At 35.8% G+C, this 12672-nt stretch overlaps 2 protein-coding genes across 2 annotated transcripts; both read left to right on the plus strand.

Annotated features, from left to right (window-relative positions):
• The first annotated feature begins 650 nt into the window (after positions 1 to 650).
• Positions 651 to 2595, plus strand: LOC101508976 (protein NUCLEAR FUSION DEFECTIVE 4-like). Its single transcript, XM_004497068.4, has one exon. It carries the CDS (start codon positions 690 to 692, stop codon positions 2463 to 2465), a length of 1776 nt encoding a protein of 591 aa, XP_004497125.1. The 5' UTR covers positions 651 to 689; the 3' UTR covers positions 2466 to 2595.
• Positions 2596 to 4936: 2341 nt separating this feature from the next.
• LOC101509290 (uncharacterized) lies at positions 4937 to 12672 on the plus strand. The gene is made up of 18 exons (XM_004497069.4): positions 4937 to 5272; positions 5483 to 5748; positions 5855 to 6010; positions 6121 to 6279; positions 6377 to 6460; positions 7130 to 7206; positions 7285 to 7620; positions 7734 to 7785; positions 7886 to 8041; positions 8142 to 8288; positions 8378 to 8474; positions 8558 to 8707; positions 8792 to 8846; positions 8961 to 9025; positions 9189 to 9261; positions 10015 to 10051; positions 10179 to 12171; positions 12396 to 12672. The coding sequence occupies exons 1-18, from the start codon at positions 5080 to 5082 to the stop codon at positions 12449 to 12451; spliced, it is 4152 nt and encodes a 1383-aa protein (XP_004497126.1). The 5' UTR covers positions 4937 to 5079; the 3' UTR covers positions 12452 to 12672.

Raw genomic sequence — 12672 nt, forward strand, 5'->3', positions numbered from 1 at the left:
TTTATAAAGAATTTAGGAAATCGATGACAAATATCCTATAAAAAAAAAAACTGCATCAAAATCTTTTTCGTTGCAAACCAAAAAAAATCTTAAAAAAAAATTATGTGATTTTCTTCTTCAAAAGAAGCCTTCATTTTAACTTGATAAACTTCATATTCTTTTGCCGGTGATTTTTAGTATTTAAATTCTTTTAACAGATGAATTTTCAGCCCTTCTAATATATTTTAGGTTTCAAATTCATTTTAGTCAATTTTTTTGTAAGTATTTTTTTTATTTATATTACACTTATTAATTAAGTAGCTATATAATTTTTGATGTAATTCATTTTTTTCTTTATTAATATAATTCAATAAATTTTTCTCTTATATCAATTACTTAAATCGAGAATAGTAATAAAATGAGATATTAAATTAATGTATAATATTATACGAATCATTGATCTATAAAATATTAGTAGAACCTTTTAATAGCATAGTGTAATTTTGATACTAGAGAAGTCAAAGGAGTAGTGACACCCCATGGATAAATCCAAATTAGCATTTTCCAGTTAGGAGAGTGTGGTAATAAATTCTTAAAAATAAAAATAAAATATATATAGAAAAATGGAAGAAAAAGAAAGTCCGAAAGTCTGATCTATATAATGATTGGCACTTCCTAGCTCACATCTTCAAATACTGATAAGAAAAAAAATGGTGGTTGAACGCATGGTAAACTCTATGGGGTTATCAGAAACAAAAACTCTGATAACACAAGTCATCACAGGACGGTGGTTTGTGGTGTTCGCATCCTTTCTAATCATGTCAGCTTCCGGAGCCACTTACATGTTTGGTCTTTACTCCAGCGACATAAAAACATCCCTTGCTTATGACCAAACAACTCTTAACCTCCTTAGTTTCTTCAAAGACTTAGGTGGAAACTTTGGTGTTCTTTCTGGTTTAATTAATGAATTAACACCACCTTGGGTTGTTCTTGCAATGGGTTCACTTCTTAATTTTTTTGGTTACTTTATGATATGGTTAGCAGTTACAAAAAAAATAAAGAAACCACAAGTTTGGCAAATGTGTCTTTACATTTGCATAGGTGCTAATTCTCAATCTTTTGCAAACACTGGTTCACTTGTTACTTGTGTTAAGAATTTCCCTGAAACTCGCGGTGTTGTGTTGGGAATTCTTAAAGGTTATGTTGGTCTTAGTGGTGCTATTATCACACAACTTTACTCTGCTATTTATTTTGATGATACAAAGGCTTTGATTTTGCTCATTGCTTGGCTTCCTGCTGTGATTTCGTTCGTTTTTCTTCGAATCGTTCGATATATGAAACCTGTTAGACAGAGTAATGAACTTGGTGTTTTCTATAAGTTTTTGTATATCTCACTTGGTCTTGCTGGTTTTTTATTGGTTATGATCATAGTACAGAAAAAAGTGTCTTTTAAACAAAGTGAGTATATTGGAAGTGCTTCTGTTGTTCTTATTTTGTTGTTCCTACCTCTTGCTGTTGTTTTTGTTGAACAGAAAAAGATTCAAATGAGTCATAAGCTTGATCCATTTTCTGTTAAAATAGCAACCAATCATCAAGTAGAGAAGGTGGCAAATTGTGATGATGATGCAGTAGTTTTAGGGGGAGAAAAAGAAACTAGATGGTGGCAAAATATTTTTAGCCCACCTGAAAAAGGTGAAGACTTTACCATACTTCAAGCACTTTTCAGCATAGACATGTTACTACTATTCTTTGCTGGTACTTGTGGTGTTGGTGGAACTTTAACAGCAATTGATAATTTGGGTCAAATTGGTACCTCACTTGGGTACCCAAAAACAAGTATAAGCACATTTGTTTCATTAGTGAGTATATGGAATTATCTAGGAAGAGTTTTTTCAGGTTTTGTTTCTGAACATTTTTTAACTAAGTACAATTTTCCAAGACCACTTATGCTCACATTAACTATGTTTTTATCATGTGTCGGTCACCTTTTAATAGCCTTTGATGTTCCTAATGGTCTCTATGTAGCTTCAGTAATAATTGGATTTTGTTTTGGTGCACAATGGCCATTAATTTTTGCCATAATTTCGGAATTATTTGGACTCAAATATTATTCAACTTTGTACAACTTTGGTGGGGTAGCTAGTCCAATTGGTTTATATGTGCTTAATGTGAGGGTAGCTGGTCATTTATATGACAAAGAAGCTAAGAAACAATTGCTAAAATCAGGGGTACCAAGAAAATATGGTCATGAATTGAATTGTGTAGGGGCAAGTTGTTACAAATTGTCTTTCATTATTATCACTGCAACGACTCTTTTTGGTGCCATTATTTCACTTATTTTGGTGGCTAGAACAATTAAGTTTTATAAAGGGGATATTTATAAGAGGTACCGGGAACCGGTTGAAGTTGATAACGGAGCTACTACGGCTGAGATGACGGTGCTCCAAAACGGTGGCAAGAAAGGACAAGAAACCAAAGCTACGTAATTGTAATTTCGTTGATATTGATGTATAGGCTTAATTATGTTTGGTGTTGATTGATACTGCTATAAGCAAATTCTACAACCAATGTGATATTGACTAGGAACAGAAAATAAATTCAGTGAAATTTCTATTATTGTGTATTTAATTTAGGTCCACTTTAATTTTTTTCCTACCCATCTTGTACTATACTCAGTGTGATAAATATTATAGGAAATCAAAATAATAGTAGTATAGTAACTAATTTTCACCATGCGTAAATCCTGGCCATCTAACTTTGGTAGTTTGTTAGAGGAATTAACATTATATTCTCTAATACATATTTTTAAATATATTATATTTGATTAGTCAAAATTTATATAGATTTTATCATATTTTATATGAATTTAATGGAATTTGTAACTATTTTAATTAAAATATATTAAAAAGTATGTATTAAATAATGTGTTTTTAACGATACTATTTTTCTTTATTATGTGCAATATTTTCCTATCTCATTTCTCTTTTGACAAGATATGTCAGCTTAGTGTTGCGCGCTTGGTTTGGCATGTTATGGCAAGTGGATTAATTGTTTAAAGTAAATTAACACAAATAAATCCAAATGGACGGGAGATACTATAAGTTAAATGAGAGCTATCAAGTTTTAACAATTAAATTGGTAAATAGTGTATCTTTCAAGATAGCAAAATAAGATTCCAAGCTATATTTTAATTTATTATTTTTAGACAGCACATGTGACTACACGTATAGTAAATTCTGGAAATAGTAGGTAGCCATGTATACTTTTAATGCGGCTAAATAAAGTACAAATTTTTTTTATTGGATATTTATTTGTGTCTACTAAGGCAATGTTTACTCACGTGGAGGAATGAATATTGCACCGTTATTTGATCGACATGATTAAATAACTTAAGCTGGATTGTTCTTATAGACTAATGCTTTGAAAAACGAATTCGAACGCGAGACTGCGAGACCTTCAAGTTATGATTGAGTCAATTTAACTAAGATTGAATCGTTTAATAAATAAATAATAAAAAATATATTGTATAAAATATATTACAATATTCATAATTTTACAATTTATAAAATAAAAATTCAATAGTTATAATAATTACATTAAAATTTACGATAAATACATATTTTTTAATATAAATTTAAACATCGAATCTCATGTAAATCAATTGATTAATTACGAATAGTGATTTGAGTGGTTTAACTTAGTTTTTTCAATTTTACAAACCAACAATTTTCTTTTGCTGAATGAACTGAACATGAATATGATTCTTAATTGAACTAGCCGAATCGATCAGTCCGATTTTTCAAATATTGTTATAAATTTTATGTTTGATGGGTTGTAAACTATTATTATACCTTTAGTCAAATATCTCACACGATGCAAAAAAGCCTCGTAGATCCGATATCTGAGCATTGTGGCTCAATATCCCAACACTACGATCCATAACTTGATTATTGACTGAAACTTCACATTAATACACATGTGCATGATGAGGAAATATCGACATCCACACGAGAGAAAATGGAAGGTCGTTATAAATAGACACGCCATTGAATCTAAAAACCTAAAGTTATTCATTGTATTTAGTAAACACTCATGTTTAAACAGTGCACATTGTCAGCTAGGTCTATCTCAATTATCCATTAAAACAATTATTATGGAAATCAATTTGAAACTATAAAATACCAATAGTTTAAAGATTTGTTATTTTTTTGGCAACGATATTCAACCTTCATTGTAGTAGATAAAAGCATTTATTTGTCTACTCCTAATATTATCGAATACATAAAAATACACATTCTCATAACCAATTTAGATGTGTAAAATACATCTTTAAATTAACCAATCCAAACAAAAATTTAAGAATTTTTTAGAATAATTGGTATGAGAAAGAAATTTTCCATATATAACACTGTTAGGTAGTTTATGGGCCAGGCCCAACTATTTCAAAAGCGCCCAAGGATGCAGTGCCGCTGTACTTACAGTTACAAGCCACGTTGACCTTTGTTTTTTTTTTCCTTACAAATTCATGAAAATTTTATTTTCTATCCCTACATTTATGCTATTACCTCAACATTTTATACAAACTACATATCCTATTCTTTTTTTCAAAAAATTCATTTTACTGAATTTAATTAAAGTTTTAATTTTATTTTTTATTTTTAATTCTTTGAAACATATATTTTTAAAATAATTTTGAACTTTATACTAAAATCTTGAAAAAAATTTTAAATTTTTTTACACACAAAATATATTTGTGTATCAAAAACTTGAAAAAAAAATTTCTGATACACAATTGAAATTTTTTTCTTTTAAATTTCCGATTAAGTTAAAAAAACAAAACACGTGATCTGAATTTTTTATTTAAAAATAGATAAAAAAAGGTAAAGTAGGTAGTTTATATAAAAGGACAGGGTAAGAGTATAAATGTAAAGTTTTCCAAATTCATTTCCGTTTTTTCTTTTTTTTTTTGGATACACCAAATAACAAATTAATTTCTGAGTAATCGGTCTTCACATTTCACACACTCACTAGCTCACTTTCCTTTACTTCTCTCTCCGTGCATGCAATTCTCGTTGATCTCAACCCTCACTTTCGCCGGAAATGACGAATAACGGCAAGGGTAAAGGTAAAGCGGTCGCCGGAAAATATTCCGCCGGTAAGCGCAAGGGCAACTTCGACGATGACAAGACCGGCGGTCTCAAGAGGAAAAATCGAGGTATCGTTCAGTTCTTCGAAGAAGAAGCCGCTGATGTCAACGAAAGCGACGACAGCGACTTCAGTGATTTCAGCGATGGTACACAATTACAATTCCTTCTCTATTTCTCCTTCGTTTTCTTCATCTGTTACTCTCGTTAGAAATGCTAGGGTTTCAACCACATTTCGTTGTTTCGTTCAATTGCTTGTGTCTTTCTGATTTTATGGCTTTAGATTTTCATTTTTCCAACGATAGTGTTTCAGGTTGTATCTTATACGCACTTCTTTTCTCTGTAACTTTTGTGTATAGATTCTTATGAAGATGAATTTGCTACCATGTCAACAATGAGGAACGATACATCTAAGGGTCAGAGTAGCCTCCCATTTGTTAACCCCAAACAGGAACTGGTGGATGAAGAAGAATTTGATAGAATGATGGAAGAACGCGTTGGGGCAGGAAGTTCTAGGTTTTTCTCCTTTGCTGGAGATGAGTTTGAGGACAAACCAATGGACCATAATGCTATACATCATGATGTTAAGGAATCAATTCCTACCATATGGAAAGTCAAATGCACTGTATGCCACCTGAAACATTGCTTTTAGTGATTTTGATAACCGAAGCTTCAAGAATTACCTTCTTTAATTCTTTATTTCAGCTTTTGCTAAGCTTTGTTTGCCGCAGGTTGGGCGCGAGAGGCTCTCGGCTATCTGTCTGATGCAAAAGTTTGTTCACCTGAAATCACTGGATACTAAATTGCAGATAATATCTGCTTTTTCTGTAGATCATATGAAAGGAATTTTATACATTGAAGCAGAAAGGCAGTGCGATATAAATGAGGTAGCTTCAGTACTGGGGACTTTGATTGGTTTATAGTTATCAATTACTACTAGCGAAATGTTTCTGCTGTTGGCTAAATCGGTTTTCATTTGTTACTGACATAATTTCAGGCATGTCAAGGGATTACTGGTATCTACGCTACTCGAGTGCAACCTGTTCCGAGAAGTGAAGTTTTTCATCTGTTCTCTGTTAAAATTAAAAAACCTGAAATTTCTGAGGGCATGTGGGCTCGCATAAAAGGGGGTCATTACAAGGGGGACTTAGCACAGGTATTGCATAATGATGTTGAGTTTTCATTTGCTATCCAACTTGTGAAGTGCTTTTTCCCTTTATTTATTTATTATTATTATTGTTATAAATTGCTAGGTTGTGGCAGTAAATAATGCGCACAAAAAGGTTACCGTGAAGCTTGTTCCAAGAATTGACCTACAAGCTCTTGCCGCCAAATTGGTAATCTATGTCCACCTGATTTTCTCGGATTTTCCTTTCTATTTCCTGAAGTTCATCTGTTAGCTTTAATTATGCCTGTTGTCCTTCAGTTTTTATTTGGACAACTAAATACTATAGAACTAAAGAGGATCCACTTTTTTAGTTTCCATTCATGGAAAATAAGATTATACTAGTACAGCCATTTGCCTTTAGCATTGGTAAAAAAATATACTTGCATCCCGCATTTGGTAGGTTATGATGGTTTGTTTCAAAACCACATTTACTTGAGACTTTAACAACTCACCAACTCATTACTTTTTCCCTCCCTTTGGATATTTATTTCAATTTTGACCTTTCAATCTGATATGTTATAGAAACTATTGTATGTTGTAGAGGATTGAGGAAACTACTATAATTGGGGTCGGGTTTGTAACTAGACTCGATGGAAAGCTTATTCTTTGGGTTTCTCTTTAATTACATAAGATCGTAAGACCTGGGAGGTACTGTAAATATAATAAGGTAATTGTTGCCAGGTCACCATGAAATTATGTGAACTTGTAGTAGTGTTTGTGTTCTGGAGTGAAACAAACTCTTAATTCTCTGGGCTGCTCTTTTGGCTTCAATGTTCTTATCCATGGCCTGAACATATAGACAAGACAATTGTTGATAAAAAATGTCTAATTGTTGCAGGGTGGAGGTCCTGGAGGATATAGTCGCCAAAAAGCTGCAGTTCCAGCACCGAGATTAATCAGCTCCACTGAACTTGAGTAAATTGCATATTTTCATATTTCTTCTTATTTTTTTGATAGTTTGTCCGACGGGATTGTTTTTTAATGATTCTGCAGGGAGTTCCGACCTCTGATCCAAATCAAACACGACCGAGAAACTCGCACAACTTTTCAGGTTCTTGACGGCTTGCAGCTCAAGGATGGATATGTTTACAAGAAATTATCTCCAGATTCGTTAAGTTTCTGGGGTGTTGTTCCCACTGAAGAACAGATATTGAAGTTTGGGTCTTCTGAAAATAATGAATCAAATGATATGGAGTGGCTTTCTAACATTTATGGCGACTCAAAGAAAAAACGGGTTATAGTAGCTGACAAGGGCGATGGTAAAGGAGAGGGCTCATCAGGTTCTGGTGCAGTAAATGGTTTTGAATTATATGCTCTTGTGTGTTTTCGGTAAGTTTTGGTTAAACTTAGAATTCATGATATCATACAAACATGTGGATGTGCACACATGCACATCCTGCACTTGGATGTTTTTAATATTTGACAGGGCTTTGCCATTGCAGCAAAAAGGACTTTGGTGTGATAATCGGCATGGATAAAGATGGTACTTACAAGGTATAATACCCAGCTTCTGCAATGTCATTCGTTATAAGCCTTTGATTTTGAATATCTGTTACTTTTTTTAGTTGTGTTATAGCTTTTCTGCCTGTTGTAGATTCTAAAAGATAGTCCAGAAGGACCTACTGCTGTAACTGTTCAACAAAGTGAAATAAAAAGTGCGCTGTGTGATCTGAAACTTACTGCCCAGGACTTTTACAATAAGACTATAGTCGCTAATGATAACGTCAGGGTTATGGAGGGTCCATCCAAGGTCTAATGCTTATTTCTGAATTGATTTTTGTTGGTCGTGGCATTTTTGAATCTTTTCACATCCTACTTGAAATTTTCAAAAGTATGGTGTCATTTTACAGGATAAACAAGGCATTGTTAGGCATATCTATCGTGGGATTGTCTTTCTATATGATGGAAATGAGGAAGAAAATGGTGGTTACATCACTGCTAGAGCTACTATGTGTGAGAAAATCAAGCTTGCTGTTGGTGATTTTAGTGGTGGAAAGGTCTAACATCTTTTCTATTACCCTGCTTGATTACCAACGCTGAGGTCTTATGTTGACTTTTGATGTTTTACTCATTGGTCTATGCTCAGGATAGTGAACCAGGTCCTTTAGTCTTTGATGACCAACCATCATCACCAAGGTCACCACTGTCACCTAAAAAGCCATGGCAAGCAAGAGAAAGTAACTGTGAGTGTTTGTAAAGATGCACTACTAGACATGTCTTTTAACTGTTGATATGGTACCCTTCAATGTAATATTTGTGTATGCAGTTAACCGTGGTGACAGTGATAGCTTGTTTGCTATTGGCCAGACCTTGAGAATTAGGATAGGTCCTTTGAAGGGATACCTCTGCCGTGTCACTGGCATACGCCGCTCTGATGTTACTGTGAAACTAGATTCTCAGCAAAAGTTTCTTACAGGTATGTTTATGGTAGTGTTACCCTTGATTCTTTAAATATCATATCATCATTTATAACAATTTCCATGAACTTGTTACCATTCAGTTAAATCTGAGCACCTTTCTGTGGTTCAAGGGAAGAGTACCGCTGTGTCAACAAGGTATTTCTGAGATTGAGATTAACTGTGTATGCCACAACTACTTCATATTTTCACTGCTTGCTTTGTCCCTGTTTGTGAACATTGTTGTGAGTTGCTTTATGTTTCTTTTATCAGTGGTGATCCACATTCAAGTTCATTGAAGCCATTTGATTTGCTGGGCACTGAAGGAAGCTCTGGAGGTGGGAGTTCTCTATTCTCAAATTTACTATCATCTCCTTATCCTTCAACAAGAAAAAATATTCCGTATTAACAGTCCTTAATTAACATGCATGATAGTTTCCTTTCTTGTACTCGATTTGCCATTGATGTTTTGTTGAGATTTACATCTTGTCAATTGGAAAGGTTGGATGAATAATAGTGCGGGAACGTCCACTGGGGGTGGTGGATGGAATGCTGGAGAAACATCAGCTGAAAGGTATACACACACATTTCATAATGATAGTTAATCTCTGTGATTTTATCTGCTCTATATACAATTAACTTTTATTCTGGATGGGTATAATAATCAAGAGGGAGGTTCACATAATAACCGGATATTGCTCAGTGATCCCGAAAACAATGTTGTATATGGTGGCTGGAAGTTTATATTGGATGTCCAAAATTCAGGCATATAAACTTCTGATTGCAACCACCATGGTGGGTGGTGTTTCACAAATTGCCTTTGGTGGCTAGCACCAAATCCGCCTTACTGTACTACCATTGCCGCTATTTAACAACACTGCTTGAAAATCATTAAGAAAAATGTGAGGGGTTAGCTCATGACCATGAAGCAATAAGCATAGGCAGTCAAGGAGCACATTCTCAGTATGACAGAAATGGCAACACAGCAGAGGCAGACACACATATGTCAAACATTCATAAATAAATGTATCTTGTCTTGAAATATACAAATATGGTTATTAAATATTAATACCAAGAAAGCATAACTAAATTATTTTAGATTTGGGAAAACTGTCTTTCTGATACAGAACACTCATTTAGAAAAATCTCTAATTGATAAATGAAGACATTAGAGCACATAGTTGTATGATTGTATTTTGTTTGTAAAACACTGTCGTGATAATTTATATTGCTGAGACGTTTTGTTTCTTCTTTTCTTATGTAGCCTGCAGTTAGGCTCTTTTTTTTTTTGTTTCCTCTCTTTTGTCTTATAGTAATGTTTGTGCAGGAGTGCGTGGTCTAACCATTCTGCTCCAAGTTCCATGGTATGTCTCGCAATGTAGCATAAAAAAACTGTGCTTGCTTTTATTGCCCTTTAGCCTCTTTCCTACTCCCTTTTGCATGCCTATGTGGTTGGATAACTGATAATCCTCATTATTGTTCTTGCTGCAGCCTGGGTCTACATCAGACCCCTTCAGTTCCGAGGGTAATGCAGAAGATAATGCCTGGGGTACCAAAAAACCTTCAACTTCGCAGCCCTCATGGGGTGCTGCAGTGAGCACTGGGATCACATCTGATCAAGATCAGTCTGGTGGCTGGGGAAAAAGTGGGGGCAGCGAAGATACTGCCTGGGGCACTAAAAAGACTTCAACTCCGGTGCCCTCATGGGGTGCTGCAGTGAACACTGGAGTCACATCTGATCCGGATCAGTCTGGTGGCTGGGGAAAAAGTGGGGGAAGCTCGGGTCAGGTAGAGATTAATGACAATCAGAATAATAGTTGGAACAATAAAACTAATAATTTGGATGGAAACGAAGCCTCTGGATGGGGCAGTAAAAGCAATTTGAATACAACCAAAGCTTCTGATGGTGAGTCTTCTGGTTGGAACAGTATCAAAATGCCAAAGGAAAGCTCAGCAACTGGCTGGGGTCAAGACAATGGCATTAAAAGTGGATCAAATGATGGAGGAAGTGGAGTTGATGACGTTGGGAAGCCATCACGTTTGGAAGGAAATAACAATTGGAATGCTACGACATCTCCCCAAGTGAAATCTGGATGGAGTGAGAATTCTTCTGTAGATGATAAAAAGGGAAAAGGTAATGATCAAGGTGGTTGGGGTGCAGGAAAAGCTTCAGATGGTTCAACTGCTGGTGAAAACCATAATTCTGCCTGGGGTTCTCTGAAATCTAGCTCGAGTAATGCTGGTTGGAAAAGTGGGTTGAATGAGGGAGTCCAAGAAGGTTCTAATTGGGGCAACAAAAAATCTGGTTCAAGTGCTGTGGCTGAAACTCAGGGTTCTGATTGGGGAAAGACTGCTAATTGGAGCTCTGCATCTGGTAATGCTGGTGGAAGTCAAGGTGATGGTTTTGGCCAGAAAAGTAATTGGCAATCCGGATCTACGAATGACTCAAATGAAAAGAAATCTGTTGGATGTTCATCAGCGGGTTGGGGTCAGGGCACTGCCAAGAGTGATTCTGCTGATGGATCAAAACAAGTTTCTAATTGGGGTTCCTTGAAATCAGGATCATCCAGTGAGAATGAGAATCTGAATTCCAACTGGAGCTCTGGGCATAATGATCCGGGAAAACAAGATTCAAGTTGGGGCAAGAAAAGCGATTGGAACTCGGGAAACAGTGGAAGCCAGGCTTCAGATATCAAAAATAGCAACTGGAATTCTGGTAGTTCTGATCCCCAAACTCAAGATTCAAATTGGGGCAAGAAAAGTAGTTGGAATTCTGAATCGGGTGGTGCAAGTGAAGCCACCAATTGGAAAAGCAATGGAAACTGGGGCTCAGGAAATGCCTCAAGTGGTGATAAATTGGGTGGTGTAGCCGAAGGTCCAAATGAAACTTCTGATGTTGGAGGTGGTGGGAACTGGAGGGGAGGTTACCGTGGTAGAGGTGGCTCTGACAGAGGTGGCTTTAGAGGTAGAGGTTTTCGGGGCAGAGGAGAACGTGGGGACTCTGGTGGCCGGGGGGAACGAGGTGGAGGCTTTGGTGGTAGATGGGGATCAGACAGAGGATTCGGAGGCAGAGGCCGTGGAAGGAATGACCAACCTGGTGGTTGGAACAACAGTCGTGATTCTGGTGAGGATGGATCCTCTGACTGGAAGAATAAAAATGGGTCTGGGGCTTGGAACCAGAACAGTGGTGACAAGAAGGATGGAGGGAGCTGGAGCCATGAAAATGCAGATAAGGAGCGCTCAAGTAATCCTGGAGGTGGAAGTAATAAGCAATGGCAGAGCTGGGGTTCAGCAAGTGGTGGAGCTAGTGGTAGTTGGAACAATGATGGACCGGGACAGGTGACAGAGGCCAAAGACGGGGGTGCTGGCTGGGGCAAGGGAACAGATTCTGCTCAGGAAAATATTTCAGCCAAGGGAGATAGTTGGGCTTCCCATGCTCCAGATAAGGGTCAATCATCTAGTTGGAATCAATCAGCAGCAGATGGTAATGGATAAATAATGAAACAGATACATGTCAATTTTTCCACCCAATTATACATATGTTTTGATAAGCTTGAGATATTTTCAAATTAAAAAATTATGGACATGCGAAGAATGTTATAAATTTTATTTAAAAAAATACATTTTTAATGCTAATCAGAAAATATGTAATTTTTTATTTAACAAATTCTCCCTTATTCTTAAACTTGTGATCGATTTATTATGTAGGTGCTGGTGGTTCATGGGGCAAGAAAAATGATGGGGGTGACAAAGGTGGATGGTAATTACTTTTTAGAATGTGTTAAACGAACCAAAGGATATCGAGCTCAGGCATTTCTAACTGCAGATTTCAATCGTATTTTGTAAATCCCTACAAATCTTTCTGCTGGAATTTCATGTCTATTATGTTAACTTTAATTATTGTTAACAGATCCGATGACTAACCTTTTCTGCTTCTGTTATGCAATGAATGTTCCATGAGTGAAATACAGTGTTCTTTTGCGTT

This window comes from Cicer arietinum, chromosome 4, assembly GCF_000331145.2.
Source record: "Cicer arietinum cultivar CDC Frontier isolate Library 1 chromosome 4, Cicar.CDCFrontier_v2.0, whole genome shotgun sequence".
In the NCBI taxonomy this organism is placed as follows: Eukaryota; Viridiplantae; Streptophyta; class Magnoliopsida; order Fabales; family Fabaceae; genus Cicer; species Cicer arietinum.

Excerpts from the sequence above, each read along its gene's own strand:
- LOC101508976 (XM_004497068.4), top strand. The coding sequence starts at position 690 with ATGGTGGTTGAACGCATGGTAAACTCTATGGGGTTATCAGAAACAAAA.
- LOC101509290 (XM_004497069.4), top strand. The coding sequence starts at position 5,080 with ATGACGAATAACGGCAAGGGTAAAGGTAAAGCGGTCGCCGGAAAATAT. Across the intron at positions 6,280-6,376 it reads ACAAGGGGGACTTAGCACAG|GTTGTGGCAGTAAATAATGC; the intron begins GTATTGCATAAT and ends ATAAATTGCTAG. Across the intron at positions 10,052-10,178 it reads ATTCTGCTCCAAGTTCCATG|CCTGGGTCTACATCAGACCC; the intron begins GTATGTCTCGCA and ends TTCTTGCTGCAG.